The sequence below is a fragment of the Daktulosphaira vitifoliae genome, unplaced genomic scaffold (assembly GCF_025091365.1).
Source record: "Daktulosphaira vitifoliae isolate Bord-2020 unplaced genomic scaffold, ASM2509136v1 Scaffold_4, whole genome shotgun sequence".
Taxonomy (NCBI): Eukaryota; Metazoa; Arthropoda; class Insecta; order Hemiptera; family Phylloxeridae; genus Daktulosphaira; species Daktulosphaira vitifoliae.
The window spans coordinates 35,084,370-35,110,031 of NW_026099575.1; the positions used below are offsets into that span (position 1 = coordinate 35,084,370).

The 25,662-nt window shown below is 28.6% G+C and overlaps 1 protein-coding gene across 2 annotated transcripts in view; it reads left to right on the forward strand.

The window, feature by feature from the left end:
• Positions 1–20,112, forward strand: part of LOC126905445 (follistatin-A) — a 35,929-nt gene extending 15,817 nt beyond the window's left edge. For both annotated transcript variants that reach the window (XM_050685135.1, XM_050685134.1), the window contains exons 3-7: positions 14,757–14,951; positions 15,336–15,563; positions 16,013–16,237; positions 18,117–18,413; positions 18,509–20,112. In XM_050685135.1, coding sequence (XP_050541092.1) covers positions 14,757–14,951; positions 15,336–15,563; positions 16,013–16,237; positions 18,117–18,413; positions 18,509–18,594 — 1,031 coding nt within the window. In that variant the 3' untranslated portion in view covers positions 18,595–20,112. The remainder of the gene's footprint in view (positions 1–14,756; positions 14,952–15,335; positions 15,564–16,012; positions 16,238–18,116; positions 18,414–18,508) is intronic.
• Positions 20,113–25,662: the final 5,550 nt, after the last annotated feature.

A 25,662-nucleotide genomic window follows, 5' to 3' on the forward strand; every position in this document is an offset into this window, starting at 1 on the left:
AAAAAAGCCTAATGTTAATGATAAAAAATGAATTTATGGATACATTTTAAAAGTAATTTTATCAATAACGGTTACAAATCATGAAAATTCATATTCAAATGAAAAACTGAACGGCATGGTGTTACAACCAGACAAGTCCAACTTTTTCAGAAAATAATTTTATGTTAATTTTGAATAAATATAATTTTTTTTTTGTGTGTAATTCAGCGCAATAACGAATTATATATTCGTATAATTTATGAAGATATTTATTCTTGAAAATTTCAATTCGTCTATATTTTTATTTGATAATCATTGTATTGTAATGCAATGATTAAATGTTTTTAATTTCAATCTTATTGTGTTCTGTAATTTATTAATTTTAGTTTTATGATATTACATAGGTGGGCGTTTTGAAATTGAACAAAAATATTAGTATACATCGTTTTTTTACTCGCTGCTTGTTTCTTTATCCTAAAACACTTAAATAATTCTGAACTATTTGATTGTCTCCGCAAACACATACCTAACACACGTGTCATCGAGTTTGGTGTTTTTTTCCTGAAATTTAATAAAATGTACAATTTGGCACCGTAGGTCTTTGGTATGAATGAACTTTCGTTTTCCGGCACGTGTAAAGTCACGATCATGTTTGTTTATGTGTTAAAGTTATGTCATGCATGTGATAAAATTCTATGGGTTTTGTCGTATGTGTTGGCTCGTAGGCCCATTGCCAAATCCCGTCAACCCCTCGATGGTACTCAGCGTCGCTTAATAATAAAAATAATTCACATTGTTACGACATGCCGTACATTGGTTGGGTACGTTTCCATACGGCCCGCACGTTAACGCCGCGTCCTTCCGTCTTCGAACCTGCCAAGTCTTTTATCGGTGCAGCTTGCAGGTGATTCACGCGGCGCACGTGAATAATAATTATCTGATAATCATTTTCCCAGCTTAACCGGTACGTCATAAATAATTAACAAGCGCGTTTTTTTTCCTGGTGTGTGCAAAAAATACAAAAAAAAATACATGTATTCATAACATTACAAATGAAATAACAAAGTGCATAAGTACTTTTATATTAGTGTCTTGCGGACGCCCACGACGGCCCTTGAAAAAAACGGCATGTAAATACCACACTTGCAGTCTGGCGTCTACAACGTTTGCTGCGAGGGAAACACATCAAACGCGTCTCGGGTCAGTGCAATAATATTTTGATAGTGGAATTTTTTCGGCCATTGTCTACGGCCGTTTCTTAATAAGCACATTTAAAAAATTGTCTGAATCATTGGCGTGTACGCGTCTACATTACTGGATCCGCCACAGCATCTTTGCATCGGTTTCACGTAGTTGAGTAAGGTCGAGCAGTTGCTAACCCGACTAAAAAATTAATAACTTTACCGAAAACACCGACCGGTTCTTCGTTCTCTCTTTGCTCGGTAAGAAAGTAATTATAATTTTATTTTTGGCACAGCCCATCAATAATTTAGTAACCGAAAAAACAAATTATATATGATTGCGTCAAATGTATACGGCAATAATATTATTGTTATTATTATCAAGCAGATATGATTGATGTCCGTAGGTTTTTAGAATTTATTTTCAAATTGTACCAGACGGACAGTCTGACATTTTGATAACCCGTTTGGTGAATTCAATCTAGACTGCATTAACACTTTTATTTCAATATCATACAATATTGAAATACACACACACACACATATATATATATAATCATACATATATACAGTTATCTATACGCACGCACGTACATGTGTATAATCTAAGTCTACTTTGTATGGATGCTGTTTATGAGGTGAAATTTCCGTTTACTATAACGAATCATCTCGGCGATTGCAACTTGCATCTTCGCCAAACCCGACGCCATAACTCAATTAAAAGTGGTGAATTTTTGGCACATAATAACAGCCGTGCAATCTCGTCTATCGCCTAAAGACATTTATGCATTCAATAACCCATCGACCCGGTATTATTTTTTAATTTATAAGAACTCGGATATAAGTATCGGATGAATCGATGTACCGTCATAACAAACGTGACAGGAGAATGGGTGCGATTGCGATGACTAGTGCTAAAAAAACTAAATATGATTAATGCCTTCATAAGTGCTGACTAACTATCGCGGAGGACGTTAGTTAATTATTTTGTTTGTGATTTATAATGATGGTTACTGATAAACGATTAAGGATCAACTTACAACGTTGAATTATTAAATTTTCAAGCTAAACAGTAAAAGGTGAATGTGAAAATTTTTTGCCGAGAAAATATTTCATATATGTAATTGCTATTAATCAATTGTTTAACCCGTTGTGGAAATCGCTGGTTTATTTTTATTTTTTAAGTGGGTCGTTTTGAATTTGATATTGGCGTCTGTCGTACTATCGAGTTTAACCACGCGCTAAAATTTCTCAAAAAAATGTCATTAGTATAATGACTTTGCATTCGAGTAATTTATCTTGTTATTTACAAAAAAATTACATTCCACGGGTCAATTCGGTATGATATAAAATAAAAAATTCTTCAAAAAAAAACTATATCCAAAACGAATTAAAGAATTTACTTTTCTTTTTGAACGAATCGCGTGCTTGTTTTTAAATGGTTTTTATGAGTTTCAATATAATAAACGAATAATTTGTTACATCTTGTCACAACATTCTTGTTTTGCTTGTGTTTACATTATAAAAGTTTATTTATTGCGCGAATAAATCATTAGTGTCTCTCGAAGGAAAAAAACACGTCTGCGGTGTGGAACGGCAAGGCGTACACGAATACATTCGGACTCGATGCTTTCGGTGTTACCACAATGTGTAATTTGTAATTGTTAACAAAACTATGCATATTCAAAAGGTTTTTATTATCATTTTTTCGTCATTTACATCATGTCTTATCGAACAATGGATATGACGGATTTAGTGTCAACACTGTCTGGCGCAGCAGACACATTAATTTTTTGGTTTTTTTTTTTTTTAAATTTTACTTGGCTTTTTACAAATAGTTCATAAACTTACTGACCGTAATAAATCGGCTATATTCATCAAAATTTAAGTTCAGCTCGAAAATATTTTTGCACAGAACTCGCTGTTAAACTACGACGCTTTGAGATTCATAGAATTGCGTCTCTTGTTTTTCTGAACATTAGTGTTAATCCAGTGCGTCGTAGTTCTGCGTAGGGAAATTAGATAAACTCTTGTTGTGTTAAATTTCCCTAGAAAATGTTATACGCAAAACAGATTTTCTTTAGAAGATAAGAAATGCGAAAAACTGCAGGCGATAGATACACACCATCGGCTAAATGATTACAAAACGGAATTTTCGCAATAAAGAAAAATGATTAACTTTTGTTTCGTGTGCAATTCCAAAATATCAACTTCTGAGAATCCGGAGCCGCAGTAATGTGACGTTTTTCAGAAATCTTCAATTGACATTTGCAACGAGAACGTCACTCTGGCGGCGCACTTAATTTTAACTGTCAAAAGATTTTTGTATCCATATGAGTAAAGTCGTGGAACGATTGCTCATTCAGAGAATGATTGCGTTGTACACTGCAAGTATAATTGAAAGTTTTAGCTATGCGTTAAAGTATGATACGCTTTTCTACTGTGTCTTTGAGCCTTATGTATTAGGTGGTAAATGATTCTTCAAAGCGTGTCTTTTAAGATACCACGAAGGCGTGTCTAGTTCTATTCTCAAGGACTTATTAAAACGAGCGATATAATAACATTACATTAGGTTTAGTTACAATAATATGAGTTAATATAATAAATAAGTCAAATAAAAAAATTCAGGGTCACGTCTGGATGATGTTACAAAAGAAAAGTTGTTTGCATATAAATTGCTGATAACCCATGATTCGACGTATTATGAAGAATTATTTGCCAAAGCCACGAAAATGGAAGTCTAGTGCTCATCAAATAAATATAAAAGTCATCAACTTAATTACTCTCCGGATAAAATCATAAAAAGTGCAATCGAAACGTCATTGGACAATAACTTGAAATGTTTAATCATTTTTCGTTGAACAAATTTTGATCGGTTATGTTGATAAAATACATTTTTAACAAATGAATGCTGCGTTAAAAAAAATTCACCAGATAATTATTATCTAACATAGAGTTTTTTTACACAATATGTTTTTGACAATACCTGACCTGCACTATTGCCGTTGCATGAGATAGTCAAATGACTCGACTGTCAACGGAAAATTTGTTGAGTTGCATTTCATACAGTTACTGATTGTCACGGCTGATAACAATCAAATGATAATAAACAAAAGTACAGTTTCGGTGCTATGTGATATCCTGGTAAATTATTATGAAATTTGGTGCGCTCACGTTTATACTACACCCGACGATAGCAGATAAGGCAAAGTGTACAATCACGTTAAATGATTATCATTATTTTTTAACGTTGCAATTTATTTAACGACCACTCTCTCGGTCACGCTTCTCTGTTAGTCATATGAAACAGAATAATATGTCTATTTTTCATCGCGTCTAGACTCTAGTTGGGAGGCAGCGGCAGAGTTGCATTAGCTTTTTTCACAGCGGAGTCACACGACCTTAAGAAGGCAACCGCCGCGCCGCCCGACCGTTGCACCTCGTTTTGCATCCGACAACTACTCCAAAACGACCTCCAGCGTCTGGCGGCCGCATTGTACGACATATATTATTACTTGAAACTCGTTATGCCGACTCGACTACAATAGCAAACCACAATTATTAATTAATTAACATTATTATAATAGATAGAAGCGAATGATAGGAAATTAACGGTAATTGGACAAAGGTACATAACGTACCCGGGGACATGCCATTCATGGGGAAAGTCTGCATACCTCAGGGTGGACCGTAATGCTAATCAGTATATAATTATATAGTGTACACGGTACACCCAAAACCAGACTATTTTAAGCGAACCCCCTATTTTTCTCAATTTATAATCGGCGCCGAAAATTTTTATTTTTTTGAGCTAATACTTTCCGTCCATCATGAAAATATTTCAAATTTTTTTTTTGTTGTTAATACATCGTGGCACTTTAACCTTAATACTTTATCAACTCGACACATCTGTCCATAATAACATAAAAATTATCATTTCGTAAACTTAATTCACAAAATTGTAAGGTGCAATTTTGTTGCATCATACGTAATAATTTTGTTTCTGCATTCAACTTAGCAGAATCCCTCGAGCAGATCTTTTGTGTATCCATTGAATTAAACGGGTATCATAAATATAAATTGTATGTTTGCTATTTTAATTATGTACATTTTTGCGCACGTAGTAATCGTTTAGCACTGTGATAAGCTAAATTGGATCAATACATCTTTCACATTTCGAAATAATTGTTTTCTTTGACACTGCATTTATATTAGCATGTAAAATCAAGTTCGTTCACGTTCTCAACTACGGCTTTCTATAATTTTCGCGTAAACATATTTTTTTGAAATACTGATTCTTAAAAGTTTCAAAAATCTGAGTTAAATTTGTGTTTTATTATACGTTGTTTGATATAACTATTGCAAATTTAATTTAGATAATTAAACTCATTTAATGATTATTAATAATTAATTAGAACGATGATTCAAATTTTCTGTTAAATAATTCCAATGAATTGATTTATTAAAGGTATTAAGAAATTTAATATTTTTCATTATTTTTGTCTAATTTGTGTTTGTTTTATGATAGCTAATGACCTTTAAATATTATTAAAATCTGATGGTCAGTGGGTATTTTATTATAATAAATCCCCGTGTATTGCTCTGTAATAGATATGCATTTTATTATTTGTAGATAAATACGGTTAGCTAAAAGCAATATTAAAAATACATTGTGAGGTCAAACGTGTTAAATATTATTATTTATCATCATTTTTCAAATAATGAACCCAGAATTTTTATTGTAAACAATAAATGTATTGCACAGCCACTACAACTATTTTGCAAACGATGATACATTTAGCTAATTTGGACGTATTCATCAAATTTAAAATATTGATGGCAGCACCCATTTATTATACAAAAGAAAATCGATTTATGTTTTGCACAAATAGACAGTAAAATAATCTAATCTTCTATATTAAGACCACATAATTCATAACTACACCTTTAATAATCATATTTTTCAACAGTAAATGGTCTACTATTACACAATATTTATTTTATTTTTGAGAGGATTCAATAATTAAATTTTTCAAAACAACTTTGAAATACCATCTATTCATGTGTAATATAACAATAATAATTATTTATAATAGACCGTTCAACGGGGTGAAGAAACACTTGGAAAGTCGTCCGTCTGACTATGATGCTAACTAAAAAAGTTTGTTAATGTCGAACGGTAATTGGACGACGAATTTCATTAACCCGCGGCGTGAACAAGAAATGTTTACAATTATAGTAAAGTTTACTTTCGCAATGCTCTGGCATCTGTTGCAGTGTTAGTGTGGCGACTGCAGCTAATTACATTACATAAATGTAAAAAATTATAATATATGCAAACCTATATTATTATTATGGTGCATGTGTGTGCGTATATATATTTTATATATCATTGAATTTACAAGTGTACTAATATAATTATTACAAGACGATTCGATCTATTGGTCAGAAAATTCAGTCTTACTCGATCGCACATCATAAATTGCAAATCTTAATCACGAACGGCTGTTAACATTTGCCATCAAATGTGTATTATAAACTATACAGGTGGGTTTTTATTATCATTTTTTTATCCGACATCAACGCGTGAGTTTCATTTTGTAAAACTTTTATATTTTTATCGAATCGCCCGCACACACACACGCACACGTATGTACATTTACACAAGTTATGAAACAGTTGGCCTTATATACCTTTTGTATTGCCTACGTGTGTGTTTAATGACCACTTTCCTACACAAGGCTTAACAAACCAGTAATATTTTTTCTTTTTTTATGCATAATATGTAAATGCGCATTTTGAGATGTTCATTACTTATTTTAATGGCACCTAATTTTTTACAATTTTTTCACACAAAAATGTTTATTCTGAAAACTTAATTATCATTTTATTCTTATAAATTAAATGAATCAAGTTAAAACTCGCGAAAAAAATCGACAATATATTTTTATTATAGTATTTTTTGACCATGTCATTGTGGAAGTGTTTGAAAGGAAATTGACCTTTCAAAAATCAAATATTTCTATGTGTTATGGTATGCGACTGCCATCGGTCGTCATGATGACCTACACACATTTTTCTTCGTTTCCTGAGTACACAAACACATATCCTTTGGCCATATACATTTAGACGTTTGTGCCACGTTCAACGTTCTCTATTCAATAGAGCGTCACGTAAAGTTTTTTTTTGGAAATTTTTATATAATGGCCTTATATCGCCGTCAAGTCAATTGATCGTCCAACAATAGATTTCGAAGATTTGGTTAAAAATAGATTACTGAGAGGTCAGTGTACAAAAAATTAAACCACTCAAACAGAACATCTTATTGTGAGAGATATTACATTTTGCAGTCGAGTATCAGCTTCCTACGTTGAATGAAACCCATAAAAAATATTTATTAAAAATAACATTGGATGATTGAAATCGTTAAGCATCGACACAGTTAACAAGTTATTTAAACCTTATGATTTATTTATCACCATATGGTTTGTCTGTTCTTACTTAATTAGCATTTCATTTCTGTAATCCGATTAAGTGTCTACACGTTAATCAAACAGAATCTTTTGAGTGCGTGTTGTGGCAGTATTTACATAGATAATCAATTATAACGAGAGATCATAACACTTTATTTCTATCTCATTGACTCGCAAATTAAATTTGCGTGTAAAATAAAAATAAGTTTAATGGGGTTATGGATCAAATTAAATTATTCATATGTAGCTTCATGAATCAAGTAAACTTATCAAAACAAATATGTACATCAGTCAAAAATGCAGTTAAATACCTTCTCAGCTTCGCATCTAAGTTAAAATCAGTCAATATTTTATTCAACCGAGGTTACAATAAATATATAGAGTTATTATATTACCTTTTTTAAAAATTGATTGTCGCGCCATTATAATTTACTTTAATTTATAAAAACCTATGTATAATACTAGAGAATATGGTTTACATCATGTACGACAATCGTAATAAAAAGTAGTAGTTTGCACGAATTAGATTTGGTTTTTATTTTTAATTATACTTAAAAACAACTTAAGTTTAATACTAATGCAAAACTTGATTTTTAGTCAATCCAGCTATTAGCATGAAATTCACATTCAAAAAAAAAAAATTTAACTCTTTTTCTATAGTTTATATATATAATACAGCTTTTAGTTTAAATAAAGGCATTTTTTTGGAATTACATTTTTCAATAGCGAAACTAATTAATAACTATCCTTCGTAAAGGATGATATGATAACAATATTATCAGTTCAAGTACATTCATTAGTCCATTGAGTAAATTACATACATCGAAAAATATTGAGTTTTTTTGTTCAAAATAATTTGTTTTATTTCATTACATATTTAGGAATTAATAACAACACGCTTTATGATTGTATTTTTTAAGAAGATAAATCGGATATTTAACGTTATAAATTACTTGTCCAGTGTAAGTTTTTTTTTCATTTATTAGATTGGTTAATATCAACCAATTTTTTTGAAGTTAACTGGTTTACCCTGGAGATTATTATGTACAGTGATTTTCCACTTGCCTTCTGTACTAGGTAATATAGTATTTGCTACTGTTAAAATAGACATGTTTCAACCTATCGGACTACTAATAGCAATAGGCAAAACTTAACTTTAGAGTTTGAAAGCATTAAAAAGTGTCCAGTACGCTACACAATTTCTTTTTTTTTTCAATTTTAAATCATCCAGAAGAACAACTTTATTTCATGACAATTGAAAAGTTATATTCTGAATTGTAAACAATGTAATAATAATACTTCATTAAATAATTGCATTTTAGTGTAGACATATATATTTTTTAATTATGGCAATAACTATTACGAACAACAAATCTTTTTAGACTGAGTTCCTGTACATTTTAAATTATTATTTAAGTATAACCGAATCTAAATGAATTTTATAGTAACATAATTTTATACACTAAAATTAAATATTTATGTTGGCATTAAAAATTATTTAATATAAAATAATAGCAAAATAATTTACAAATAAAAATAATTGTTGTACTAGTAGTTTACGTATTTTGATAAAAAATAATAAAATACAAATGAAATACTCAAATATATAAAATTGTCAAGCTAAGAATTTATTTACATATTACTGTACTTCCATTGATGATGCATATTGATAATAGTGTAAATACACTACTGTCTTTCATGAGAATTTCCAATTTATTTCTGAAGAATTTTTAGCTTATTCGCCAAATTTAATTTTTGTAGTCACGATCATCACAATATTTTTCAGAAGAACTTGCAGATCGTGGGATAAGAATTATAAACGTAGAACAGTCTACTTTAATTAATGTACAACAATATATCATTCGAGATTAACTGTGGAAACAGCTTAGCTAATCTAATTTCATCAATTTATTATTTCTTGGTTTAGTCTTGTTGTTTGAAGTTTTATTCATAAGGTATATATAATTCAAAATACAATGATTTTTACAATATTACCAGAATAATTCAGATAAAAACGAAAAAAAATGTATAAATTAAAATTAAATGGCCCTAATAATCAAAATGTCAGTTAGTCTTGAAGTTTTAATTGACTAAGTTACTGTTAATTTCTATTTCATGAAAAATTTTGTTTCTATCATAGAAATTTTGTAGTCCATTTTAATATATCGTCTAAACGCAGTAAAATACATTAATAGTAACAGAGGACTAAAATTAATTTCTTTCACCACATCTTTTAATCCTTGAACCGAACAATTCATTATATTTTTAAAGGTCAAATATTAAATCCCAGGATAATAATTTTTTTTTTCAAATGGATAACGTTAGCAATATAAAAGTAATTTCATTACAGCTTGAAAAATACGGTATTAGCTTAAAAGTTTTCCGGTAGACAGTGTAATGATAGATAAATAAAAATGTAGTGGATTCAGTTGTAGGAGGTACAATTTGTAACGACCTTTAAGTTATAGTAGAACGCCCCCCTAGCCATCACCTAACATGATATTAATGTGCACTTGATCTTTTGCTATTTAGTATGCGTTCGAAGTTATGTTGTTTATTTTTCACGACTAAAACACACACATGTATAATACGTCTTTTGGCGTATGCGAAAAATTATTATTAGGTTACTTTTATTATCATTATCCGTCTGTTCATGATTTACCGTGCGACCGTCGCGCTCATGTCCGGTCTGCAGTGGAGATTAATAGTTCAGATAAAACGACGGGACTTGTGGCTGCCGCCGTCGGCGAATTGTGATATAGGTGCAGTGCAAGTACCCGTCTGTTGAGTAGGTTAGGTAAGGTCGGGTGCCCCCCCGTATGCGTTATTATGCTCTTTACTACGTGTTTACACCGAGAGCAGACGGTCAGGCGGGTGGTCTAAACGGTGGAATTTTCACCAGGTTCATTTTGTGTCGAGATCTGAGCTATTAGCCAAACGTACTCAATAGATAAAACAGTGTCGATGTCAGGATTTTTCCTTGGGCGTGACTTGTCCTTGGTAAAGCCTTTTTTTTTTTTGGCTGATCACATACTTTTATTAGCGCTGAAGTTATACACTGTTAATAGTAATAATTTGCCAATGGAGAGGGGGTGTGGATTCTTCAATTCCCACTGGGATAGAATAATGTGCTTTTTTGAAAGTTTTTCTATTAAATAAAACGTATTATTGGTTAATCTTTGCCAGAAAATTCAATTTCTCACTGTAACAATATTGGTGCAGTTCGTTTAAAACTTTGAACGATGAAATTTTGTTGTTGAAAAAATAATCATAAACAGGAAATAGGAAGCATATCTTATGTATTTTTAAATCGCTTGCATTTAATGTCTTATTGTTACAAATATTGGCAATATACATGTAAATAGTTCATCGCAGCAATAAAATGTTTCAGTGTGCTGAGAAACTAATTTTATTTGCACTTATTGTATGAAATTATAATATTTATAAATCATAAAAAATAATTACACGAACAACAATATATTTCTTTATCATATAATCATTCGTTGCAATCATGTAAACTTGTTTGTTTCATTGCTTCAGGTTTACTGTAATAGAAACGTATTGATCATAAATTGCAAATTGTGTAAGTCCAACGGCTATTGGCCGTGCAATATAAGTTTAACTTTGATGTATAATTAGGATTCACCATGAGTATTTGTAATTTCTTATTGTGCTTGTACTTGGCATAATAACTTTAACAGTATGATCGCTCAAGTCTAAGACTATGTCTATAAATATGTCCATGAATTAAATATTTATTTTTTACCGAGTTTCTTAATATATTCTCCCGATGATTTTCAATCATTTTGTTCAACTGAAGGGAAAAAATATTATGGTAAAACATCATTGATCATACTCATCAGTAGGATTTGGGACTTGATGCATTTATAAAATTCAACTTAATAAACGCGTATTATAGTTATATACAGAACCACAGGAACAGTTTAAGTTTTATGTTTTGGGATCTCCCTACGCCAAAAAACTAATATCGTTATTTTCATACATCGAGTAGGGTTAAGAAAAACAAAAACTAATATCTATTTATCATTGATGTAATCGGAATGACTAAAATACACTTTATAAAGTCCCGAACCCTATTTATCAGTAATGCATTTCAATATAATATTTTTTTAAGAGTTTCATTAAGTTTTATTGGGTTCATTATTTGTATTCTGTAAATGGTTAATAAAAATATGTTATTTTAAATAATAATAAACAGATCAAGACCATTCTAAAAAAGGAGTATCCCAGTGTGGTATGGCTACAAAATAAACTATTACAAACACCTTTCAAGTTATAAACAGCTTTGTTGGATTACTTCAGCGTGTTACAGATTTTCAATGGCGTTACTAGTGCTCGGTGGACGCGTGTAATTAAATGAAATTGATCGAACACGTGCCGGTGGTTGTTGTACTCACATTGTGTGGTCGGTTAATTATTCACTTCCTCATACGTCGACATTCTCTAAGGGACTTTACGGCGGCGAGTCGTTTGACCTATTTATTTTTCGCCACACGAGACTGATGATGCATAAAACACATGCACCTAAATATGTATATGTGCGCTATTGTTTTCATGAACGTGTGTCAACTGTAACGTCATCAGCTCCGCAACCTTCAAAGGACAAGTGTACTGAGTGAAAGGGATCGAGGACGTGAACTCATGTATGTGTATAATCCAGACACGCGTTGACTTGATAAAGGCGAATACTGAGACTCGGAATGTTTAGTGTTTTTATTTTACTTGATTAGTCGATTTCTGTGCCCTATTTTCTGTGTTTCAGACTTAACATTTATCGTTGCAATTTGTTTTGTTTCAGTAGTGTCTGAATATTTTTTATCACTCAAATTACTTTGAACAATGCTTGATAAACATAAATGTTAACTTTTTTTTTTTATTATACAGTGATTTTTTTATCACGAACTACTTAATTAATCGAAAAATAATACTTAGTTACTAATTAATTAATTAGTTAAAGTTTTTCTTGTTTCTTTTAATTCCTTTTAGGTTATCTTAATTTATCATGAAGTATTTTTATGTTCTTTCCTCATACCTCATATAAATGACAACTTATTTTTTTCAAATAGTATCATACATAATTATCCAGTTAATTTATTAGATAATGATCTACTTATGAATGTTACTCGTCAATAACAACTTTTGGACCAATTGGTTGGACCTAACCAATATATCAGAAGTTTTTAACATTTATATGCCTAGGAAGAAGAAGGAGTGAAGCTGAGTTATGTCTAGTAATAAAAATAGCAGCACCTTAGCCTCACCTAGAGTTATTAATTTAAATTGTTACACTTTTGAAATACTAGTTCAAAAATAAATGTCGACCAGTCGTTTTCTTAATTAGATCATTATCTAATTATATTAGCTAGATAATTATGTATGTCGCAATTAACAAAATTAATAATACCCTTATAAGGTATGAACGTAAGATATACTTCATGATTGATAAATTTAGAAAAAAATGTAGCTAAAAGGGAATGAAAAAAATTTATCAATATTATTTTTATTTTTTGATTAAATAAGTGATTAATTTTGAACTATAAAATAATCACTCTTTCTAATATTTTATAGGCTAATAATTAATTAAATTTTTTTTTGTCAATAATAAAATGGAGTAAATCGTTATTTTTAAATGTTTAGTTATTATAAATATTACTGATGCATTTGAGCTGACAAAAAATCTGAGGAACAATTGAATAGCTGGATTAAGACCTAAATGGGGCCTGGGCGATATCTTGAAATGGACGCCTGTGGAAATTATCCTTTTCATGAAAAAAGTGATGAGCAAAAAAAAAAAACCAGAATAACTATGTCACTATTTAAAACTAGGCTAGTAAAATTTGAGAAATGTCCCTTAAGCACGTGTGCTCTGGGTTTTTCACTCCCCTTGCCCTCCTTAATAATATAGGTCGATTGCCTACATGTTATTATTTTCATGGATATCTGAATTAAAATACACCTTAAATGCGTAAAAGTGTTTCTTATTATTTTCAAAATGGCTTAATAAGATTTAGAATAATTAAGATATTAATTAATTTGTTTATTAATTTAATAATTAATACATTGATTAATGTACAACTTAGTACATTGACTTATGTTAATGTAAAAATAGTAGAAAAAATAGTAAAAATACTATTGACGCACGTGGACAAAGATTAGAGTTAAGAGCCGTCCGATAGCGAATTATATTCAATAATCATCATAGTTATCTATTACACAAGCACGATTGTTTTCATATTAAAATGCAAATTAATACTATAAAATTTTCTGTAATATTTAATTGCATTGTTGTTTTTTTAACACAATAACATTATGATAGACGTTATAATTCTGTTTCTCTTATATGATTATATATGTAGATATAACAAAGGCTTTTGTTTCCTTGAGAATTTAATGTGCTACTTAGTATAGTATCTAATTGTATATATATTTCTTGTTTTGATGAGCCATAATTATGCTTATAAATTTATTAAATATTGTCATCTAGTATTTATGCTTTTAGTGTTGGGTGCACTTGAGAAATATTTACCTATTTTGTAGGTAATATAAGATGCATAAATAAATTTTTAAATGGTTACAAAAATGTGTAATAACTCATACAATAAGTATTAAATTCTCTCTAGTGATTTATTTGTTATAAATTCGTACGATATTTACATGATTAAGATTAAATTTACAATCATAATAATATATTGTATTATTTAAGTATGATTAATGTGCTGTTAAATAATAACAATACAAAATCAATGTACAGTTGGAGCTGTTTTATAGTATGAACAATATGTTTTGTATAATATTTAAATAATTTTTATGTGTTGAACGTTTTCATTGCCGCATATATACTCAAATAAACAATACATTTTTTGTGAGTACATATTTTAATAGATCATTAACTATAGAGAAATAAGTAAAGTATACCTCACCACCTATACAAAATGGTATATAAATTATACACATATATATATATATATATAATATTATTATATATTTCATATTGTACAAAACTAAATATTTAACATATTAGGTGTCAATTTAAAAAATTTATAATTACATTATAATAATTACAAATTTAAACAATAATATTATAATTATTATTTTATTACAGCGGGTATGTGTTGGGCAACTATGGGCAAGAATGGACTTTGTAAGGACCTTATAGCACAAGGGGTATCCAAAGAAAAATGTTGTGAGATGGGTGGGAGTTCGGTGTCCACTTCTTGGAGTTCATCGGACTTGGATTCAGGTGCACTGTTTTTCTGGCGGGTATTGAATGAAGGTGTTCCATGTACGCGGTGTAAAGGTAAAAATTTAAAGCAATACTATGAATATAAATGTATTAAAATTTACATGAATTATTGTATTATCTAGAATATTTATAGATGTATCCATGTCTTCAGTTTTATGCTGACATTTAGAACTCTTAACGCAAATTTAAGTAATTAATCGAAAACTTAAGTATTAGTTACCACCTCAAACCTGTAACTATCACTTCGAAGATGAACTCTGCAACGAGTTCCAATGTCAGTATAAAACTGAATATATTGAAACATATGTGGATACTCTAAATGATACTTTGAATATTTAAATTTGAACTATCTGTCTAAGTTTTAAAACAAAATGTCAATTTAAAAGTTAATTGATTTTATTACAAGAAAAATTTAAACAGCTTGTTTTAATTATTTAGAGTCTTGTGCGGGAGTAGAATGTGGATCTGGTAGAACTTGTGTTATTCGATCAGGTTCTCCAAAATGTATTTGTTCGCCTAACTGCAAGAGACATGACGGACTAAAAATTAAAGGACCCGTGTGCGGTACAGATGGAATATCATACAAATCGCTGTGTCGTTTGAAAAAAAGATCTTGTAGGACGAGAGACCAATCTCTTGTTGTTGCTTATCATGGATTATGCCAAAGTAATTATGAAATTGTTAAAAAACAGAATGAACGAAGTGTTAAAAAAATAAAATAATTTGTCCATTGTGTGCATGAGAATGCAAACAATTTTTATAATTTATCCGAGATCTAACACAGTTTTTTTATTTTGATCGATATCAAAATGATTTTTGGCAAATTTGATATAAGGATTAACCTTATACATTTATCAGAACCCACTCAATTATTTGTAAGTAATTTAGTGGGTTCTGATAAACGGATCATCTTGTATACAGCAAATTAAAAAGTTCATATAAATACAAAATCTTGTATATGATAAATTATTGGGTTTTCATAATAATTAGAAAATATCGTACGTCTGAAGAATCTGAAAATTAGTAAACTATGACTAGAAAACTCTTTATAAATATAACTACATTTCAGAGGTGAACACTTGTAAAATACTTAAAATCATATTTTATTTGAACAGATTCGTGTGAAAAAGTTACCTGTCCCGGTGGTAAATATTGTCTGCAAGATCAAAACTTGATGCCTCACTGCGTGAAATGTGCTTCTTATTGTTCAACAGGTTTGTCACCATCTAAACTTGTATGTGGATCTGATGGTCACACTTATCAAAGTGCATGCCATTTACGTGAAGCTGCTTGTCGGACGGGCAGAGCCATTCCAATAGCGTACAAAGGTCGATGTAAAAGTAAGTTTACAATTAATTGTCATTTTTTCTAATTTCAAAATTATTGACTTATAATTCCCATTCCGATATATTTTTTATCGATACTAATTAAATCATGAATAGTTGTACAGAATGAATTGTAAAAAAGGATTACTTTAATGACTGTTTTTTGTATAAATTATAAATTTTTTTTTAAATTGTTACGATTTATATTTCGATCACGAAAACATGTCGTTTTTTTATTTAAACAATACATTTTATTCGTGCATGATAGTTATGATACATAATAAAGTCATCTTTTCGTATCAACACGTTTGTGTTATCGTTGCGGTTTTTCGGTGCTGCAAATCTGTTCTCACTTGTTTCATTTCTATACAACATAGGTAGGATTCCATCCGTTGCTGACATATACCTTACCTTAAGTATATGGCCATTTTATGTACACGTTTTTAGTGCTGCGGGACAATGTTTTACCAACATACCCAGCGAAGGCGGCAGTTGGTCTCATTAGACCGTCTAGACGCTATGTACTACAAAATACGTCAGGTTTACAACCCATCAAAGTGTGCGTAAGTACTAAATAGTGACCCGACTCAACCCCTTTCTCATTTGTTTCCACTGTGTGGCAATAATGTGTACACACATACCGCGGAATGTATGAATTGCAAGTCCACCTGTTTTTTTTAATATATCACTCTTAGGCGAGACCAAAAACAATTCGAAACAAATATGATAACATTTTTTATTTTTATTTACAAACTTGTTTTTCATCGAAAATCATTTATCACTCTCTGGTTCCACTTGAACTACAATTTATGTAGTGTTTTGGTGAGTTCAAAGTTTTGAATGTTCAAAAAAATTCATGTAATGCTTACTTACGGAAAACGCGCATTCAGATATTTGTAAAATAATACTGTTGACATTTTATCTTAATAGACTTAATGAGTTTTGTTTATGTTTGGAAACAATCCAAAGTCAGCTGGACCTTAAAAAAATAACAAAAATCAAAATTAACCTGCAAAACCTGAGCACGCGAGTACGAACAACTTGTTGACGGCTGTCCAAGAGTTAAATTTAACGGGTCTGGCGCTTCCTCATATTATGATAGCAATTTCTATTTAATTACCATAACTGGCAATCAGTGTTGATATTTTATTTTGTTTAGATAATTATGGAGTTCAATGAAGAACGAAACAAATTTGACTAAAAACAAATGTTATTAATTAAGTTTAAGAAAGACTTCTATTTTGAAAAATATTAACTAAGAAAACGCCGTAGTAATTTTTTATACTATCAAAATAAATGTAACTTAATAAAAAAAAAACTATATTTATCGAATACTTAAATTTCGTGCTCCACAAAATTGTAAACAATTGAAATTTATTTAGTTTAGACTATCCCTGAACCAATTAATTAAATTAGAAATATGAGATATGTGTTAAATATATTAACTTAAGATAGTGTTAGCAAAAAATATAATATTGTAGTAGCATTCAAAATGTAGAAAACTTTTTTACGATTCGTTAATTTTTTAAAACGATCGTGTTCAGTATTGTGAAAACTCCTCTTGACATATTCTTTTTTTCAAACTAAAGAGTTCAAGTTAGTAAATAGTGACATTAATTATTTTGGTGTGAATAGATACAAAGTAAAGGTGTCACAAAAAATGATAGGCTCTGTAATATATAACTCTAGAGTAGTTTTTCCCACTACGTAGTATCTTCAAAATAATATGGAATATCACTTTTATGACCAGAAGTGAATAATTAACACCAGTCAATTTAAGTCATTTATACTTAACATTACCAAAGGTTATCATCAATTCATGTGTCCATTGCGTCTCATCGTGCAATAGAAAAATAGATTTAGCTTTATTTATTTTGAAAAATACCGTTTTCAGAGTCTGCAACGTGCGCTACGGTGTCCTGTAAAAGCGGTCAAAAATGTTTAACCGAAAACAAAACTGGACGTCCGCGCTGCGTGACTTGTAACTTGCCTTGTCCTACTGAACCAGTGTCAAATCGGAAAGAGGTCGGGGGCGGCCCCGTATGTGGTTCAAACGACAAGACTTATCACTCTTGGTGTCACATGTTTATGGATGCGTGTGCTACTGGTTTCGTTATTGAAACCAAATCCTCAGGAAAATGCAGTCACCACCGGACTCATCACAACACACCATTTGTTCATCAACATACGGGTAATTATTTATCTGTTGTACAATTATGTTTTAATTCATCTTTAATTTTTAGGACCTTTTCAAAAAAAAAAAATTTATCATTTTTTTATTTTTAGGAGATTACGCGTTTAGTGGTAATTGGAACTATGTAAATGTATCTCATTCGACTGACGGACTTGTCAAAATCAAGAAATCGTCTTAACATTATTCGCGTAGGGGAATTTAAATTAATTAACTATAACTCTAAACTTATGAAGTACCTAAATAGATAAATTATTATGTTAGATAAAATTTTATTTTGGCGCTAATTATTGTGTAGTAAATGTTTTGAATTGTAGAATATTTATAATCAGTGGCGTATCTAAAGAGCTTAAATCGGTTAAGCATCTTCAAATGACAGTGATAAAGTGATACTTTAGATGAAAAATCATTTTGGTTTTAGTTTAGCTTTATTGAAAAATTCCACATATGCCATTGTTTATAGATAATTAGTTAAAAGACCAAAATTGCTAATAGCTGGCATAATAAATATTTTTATTTAGGTCAAAATTCAGTTAAGTACAATAATCTAAGTAGACAAATTTTAATCGTTTGTTATCATAAATTACCATTATTTGTTTTATTAATATAACTAGATAATTATAATATTCAATTTTTTATTTGTATTTATACATTATAAGGTTATGTTCTCATTTAATTATATATTTTTATTATATTTTCATTAATAGTCAATTAAATCCTGAGGAGCGCTGAGATCCTGAAATCACAGATGAATTAATTTTTTTGGTGGAATTAATAAACCTATTCGATATAAACAGTTTGCTTATGTTACTTAAGGTCCCAATGAATAATGTTCAAAATTTCAGGTATTTTTAAATCAACGTTTGTCAGTCGATCCCTATTAAAGTATTAATTACTAATAGAGGAGAAATTATTTATTCAAATTTTAGGTATAATTGTATTATTTTTAATTCTTGTTGACACATTTTAGAGTAGATTATTACTTAATATTATGATTGATTAATAATTTATAACGAAATGCCATTGATAAATTAATAAAATGTTTCCTTCTTTCTACTTAACATTTTTAAATAAATATTTTTAATTGAATTATTGTCTAATATAGTAACTATATTTAAAATAAATAACTGTTATTTTATGCACATTTACAAATTTAATTTAACTTTTTTTAGTTTACTTTCTTTTCTAATTAGTTTAAATTTTCCAGAACTAAAAGTGTATCTAATTTTAAATAAACTAAAATTTAGCTCTTTTTTTAATTAAAACAAATATGTTTGCGCAGCAATGTTCAGCATTTTTAATCTACACTTTTTTAAAGATAGCCGTATTATTATAAAATCAATATCTAGTCATTTTTTACAACATTGTATCTTAGGTTTGTTATAAGTGGTGGACAGCAAATCAGAATTTGTTTCGAAAGTGACAAGATTTTTTTTCTTATTGAAATTTTAATAACAAATTTTTGAACAATTAGTTATAAAATTCAGTTTACTAAACTAAAATTTTGTTATATTATTATAATAACTTTAAAAAACTATCTGTCACAAAACAATAATATAATATTCAACCATTTATTGAGTATTTAAACAATTTATTATAAATCTCAAGTTTTTTAATACCATTCTTTCAATAATTTAAATAAATACATCTCTAAGATTTTTTCACACATATAAAATTCTAAAGCCTTACATGTTGATGATACAACTTTATTACAACTATTTTAATTTTAATATATATTTTTAATATTATTTTGTATATAATATATATAATTACTTCAACTTTCTTATCCATAGTCTATTAATTTAGCTTAATTTAAAAAGTATTATTATATTATAAACGTTTATTGTTCAATTATTATTTTTTTTTTGATAAAAGTTATAATTGTGTGTATTTAAGTTTCAATCATATATAGACTTTTTTTTTTGAATTCTTTGTATTAAGTTAATACTTTTGTTGTATAATTTTTTATCACTTTACTGTTGATATTTTTTGTGTATTTAGCTATAAAATAATTTTGTAACGTATTCATGAGTTTTTTTTTTAATTCTAGAAAAATTCTGACAGTGTAATCTTTATACAACTATAAAAGCTTCCACACCCTCCACTAATATTATTGCTATACCTTCCTAACATTGTGAAGTTCTTAATTTTATACCAAATCTAATGTAGCTAATAAAATACATACACGCATAAATATAAGTTAAAACTATGTTTTCAAATACTCTCAAAGTCTTTAAGTTTGAACGGACTATAATTCACCAGAAAATCCCCGTAATTGCGTTATGAAGCATATACATAAAAATCTGTCTATCATAATTCATAATGAAAAATTAAGAGGAAAATGCGCCTTTAGGAAATGAGTAAAAATATTCCGAAATAATAAATCGATTACTTCAATTCGAAACTTATTAAGAAAAGGATATAAAAAAAATATTCGTACAGGTATATCATTTTCATGTTGCGATTATTTATTAATAATGAAAAATTATAAAACTAAACTTAGAGTATAAATGTATACAAATAGTAACTACTAGTTTCGGCAATGCACCATATTTATCAGGTTACTGATTAAAAAATTAAATAAAACTCACAAGAACAAAACTAATACATAAATTAAACACGTGCTCCATTTAATAAAATAATGTAGAATTTTCCTCTTTTATTTCTTTCTTTTATGTCATTATTTTTTTCTGATCGGACTTGTTATGATTCCAAATGCTCAACAAAACCTTAATCGCATTCACTTGTTATACAACTAAATTGTATGTTAAGATTTTATGTTTGCGCTCTACGATAAATGATTATATTTAGCATGAAACCAGCTTGGACATACAGATTCATGGGCACCATTAAATTAATGGAGTAGCGCACCACCCTAATGTACACGTCAAGCCCTTTTAAATGCTATACAGACATGATCGCGTTAGACTATTGTTAGTCGAACAGCCTGATACCGCTGGCGGAAGATAGCGGGACTATATTGCGCCATGTAAATGACGAAGGTCGTCATAAATCGCACATACCTTCTGAATTCCTGGTACTCTTTTTCTGACTTTTATGTAATTCGCCGGCCTTGGACTTCAAACCAAACCAAATCATTACAGCTCTCTTCCTGAATCCCTGGTACCGGTTTTCGAATTTCACTCGTTTAATAAACACTGTGCGTTTGGTTACGCCACTTTCGCATTACATTGATAGTTAAATTGCCTATACAAAACACCTGAATTCTTCAGAATGTTTTACGTACTTTCCATCCATAATTTACTTTACGGGTCAAAACGTTTTACTATACGATTTGATTTAGCATTTTAAATCAATATAAATGAATTGTTTAAATTCGTATCATTATTAATTTATATTAAAATATGTTTATTTACAAACAATTACTGACAAAGAGAAAGGATAGATGATTCATAACATTGATGTGATATCAGTTATAATAAATGTTATAATTTTTTAGTGAAAAGTGAATTAAAATATTATAATTAGTAATATAAAAGTCACAAGTTGAGCTAAACAATTTTGGTTATAACTCTATTTCACATATTGTACATTTTTGGAACATTTCTATTAATTTTAACAGTGTAATTCAAGGATTTTGAAAACGAATTTTCGATTATTTGCACAAAAATTGTCATTTGTTTTTATTCCATCAATGTGTAGTTATAATCATAAATATAAAATTACAATAAAAAATGTAATTTAATTAACATATTCATGTATAAATACAATTAAAACTATATTAAAAATTAAAAATTTTAAACTCAAAAAGCCACAAAAAATTACTGAAAAATTAGTTTCATTTATGTTAACATATTATATTATAATTACATTTAATTATTTAACTGATATAAATATAATTTCTTGAAAATTCTGACAAATTAGAAAACCACCCTTAATAATTTTAAATGTGGAGAAAATAATAAAACATAGAAAGGTAAACGCAAAAATTTATTACTAAAAAATGTCCGCATTATTTTTTGAATCCAATAACCTATGCTATATAACAGAATAATACATTAATAGTGTCAAAATATAATTTTTATTTCAATTTTTATATTTTTAAGGATCGTTATATAGATATTTGATTACCTTTATCTGATTAAAATGCGATTTCACACTTTTGTGTATTCAGATAAATGCGATACTAGTTGTGGATCTTATGTTTCGTGAAATATTTAATTTGAAAGTTCATATTTTAAATTCATTTATTAAAATAAATAGTAATATATAATGGATGTTTCATTTTTTATTAATTGTTTATATTTTTTTGTGATATAAATATCTGTTTAATTTTTACAAACCTTCATAGTAATCATATTTTCATTATTGGTTGATTCTTAATTTATTGAACACAGTATATATAAAACAAAGACAAAGATAAAGATTTTATCGATGTCAATCATACTGTATGTATAAAATATAGTTTTGTTTATACTTGTCAAATTCTTGTTTATAAAATTTTAGTCTCCAGTATTGTGACCCTGTGTCCAAAAAAATACGAAATTAGTATTTATCAAATACCTGCACAAAAAAAAATGTAGAGTTTAGAACATTCTGTGTTTAAAATATTCTAAGGTCTATTCTTATCATACATCTTGTAAAATAACGATCTGTACTTAACGTACACCTATGTATAATAATAATAAAAAAAAGGAGTTTGTAGTTTTGAAATACTTTATATCTAAAATGAATAAAATTTTTATTTGTGTAACAATTTATACATACAAAAGTATAAGATTATCTAATTAAAAAAAAATCTTGTTTCTTTTAAACATCAATTATACATGTAAAAATAAAGCACGATGATTTTGATATAATTACTCAACTCACAGGCTCTATTTTCCCTATTTAAATTATACGAGAAAACGTTTTTTTAGTAAGTGTTTCGAATAAGAATCGTTTCCACTGTTGAAAAGGGTCTTTTAGGCACAAAGTACCTAATAATTTTTAGACCAAGATGATTTTTACTGGCATCCAATATCTGTAATTCCATACCGTTGTTATAATGTGTTTTGATCAGATTATATTGTGCTGACCACGAAATTTACAATTAAAATTAGTTTTATAGTATTAGTTCAATATAATTAAAATTGATGTAAAAAATAATGTATAAAAAATTTGTTTATTTCTATTTATTATACGTTGTTAATTAAAATAAAAAAGGAAATTTCGTAGACTTTTAATTGAAAATAAGGAATTATAAATTTTTTATATTTTTGCATTTAAAATGATAATTAAATTATTTTTCTAATTAATAAAACTGTTTTACAACACAAATTGTTTATTAAAACACGTTAATATTAATTTATACAATTGTGAGAAAACAAATAGAAACGTTAAAAATGAATAACAACCATAAAATAAAAAATATGTAATAGAAACACATATTAAAAAGCACATATAATATTAAAAACCCAGCAGAGGGGGATCGCGGCACAGTGGTGACGTGGCATAGTTGGATCAAGTATTATGATATCTGACAGTGATTAAAATAACTATAAAAAAAAAANTCAAGTATAATGATATCTGACAGTGATTAAAATCACTATCAAAAAAAAACGCTTCGATGCAAATCTTTAGATAGTGTTTAATTTTAAAAAATTGGTGGATTATTCCAAAAGCTACATGATCTGCTAGTTCGTTATTAATATCCTGATTCAGATAAAGTATGTCGAATGAAAAAGGGATTATTAAAAAATATTATTTCTTATAAAAAAATTATGATGATCCATACACTTTTTAATAAGTTATATCATTATAAAGTTAAAAATATAAAAAAGAATTTATTTACAAAAATCGTATTTTTTTTATAAACTTTGATGTCTGTTTTCATCANGGTAGCCATTTTCACCGTGAAGATAAAATAAAGTCCGAAATTTTTTTTTTGCATAATAAAGTATATTACATTAGCTATAATTTAAGATATATATAAAAGTGTCAAACTATCCGGAACACTTTCAAAAGTAAAGTTGAAAAAGTTCTACTGTCTACATGCATTTTTTAGATTTGAACCCCCCTCGTATATAAGGAAATGGTCCGATTTAAAAAAACAGTATGTCAAATGAAAGATGTATATGAATACTACTCCTCATAAAAAAATTGTACTGATCCATACATTTTTCTAAAAGTTATAGCATAATAAAGTTAAAAATGTAAAATACAAAATCGAAAATTTTCACACAAAAATAGCATTCGGTAGCCATTTTCACCCTGAAGATAAAATAAAGTCCAAAATTTTTTTTTTCATGTTAAAGTATATTACATTAGCTCTAATTTAAGATATATATAAAAGTGTCAAATCTTCCGGAACACTTTCAAAAGTTAAGTTGAAAAAATTAATTTTTAAAAATTTGTAAAAAAGTTGTCATTTTAAATTCCCCCCTGTGGGCAGGTAAAAAGTCAGATTTATAAAAAAATATACTAAATGATAGGTAATGACATCATGCATCTATAAAAAAAAGAATTATATTGATATGTTTATTTTTAAAAAAGTTACGGCAGTTTTTAGTAAAAAAAATTGAAAAAATTTCGAAAATTAGCGATTTTTAAATTTGTAATTTTTTTGGAGGTTTCCCCCATTTACGGAGAACGAGGGAAATTTTTTCAATTTTTGAGGGTAATGTCTTCGACTAGATACGATTTGTGATCTTTTGACGTATCATTGAAAGAAATCGGTTCGGTGAGAGCTGAGAAAAAGTGGTAACAGACACAAAAAAAACACATCTTAGTAAAACCAATACCTTCTCAGCTTCGCATCGAAGCTAAAAAGTGATCGCGATACACATTGATTCGAAAAAATTGAAATTTGCTAAGAAGAATGCGGAAATTTATGGTGTGAGGGATAAGATCGAATTCATCGAGGGTTATTTTTGCACTTTAGTTAAATACCTAAAGAAATACAAGGCTGAAGTCATTGTAACTTCGCCATCGTGAGGAGGACTGTCGTAAAAAAACCACAAAACATACAGTTTGGAGAAAAATATGCGTAGTGAATACGAAGTTGTGGTGGTCAAACGATCTTCAAATTGGCCGATCAAATTTAACATTAATTTATACATTTTTGGTGCTCACCAATTATTTTTATTTGTGATAAAATTTCGTTCTTTATATGATTTATTTTTTCATTAATAATTTTTTTTTTTTTTAAATACTTTTCATAATAAAAACATGATTTTTTATCTTGATGCGAAGCTGAGAAGGTATTGGTTTGACTAAGATGTGTTTATTATTTTTTTTTTTTTTTTTT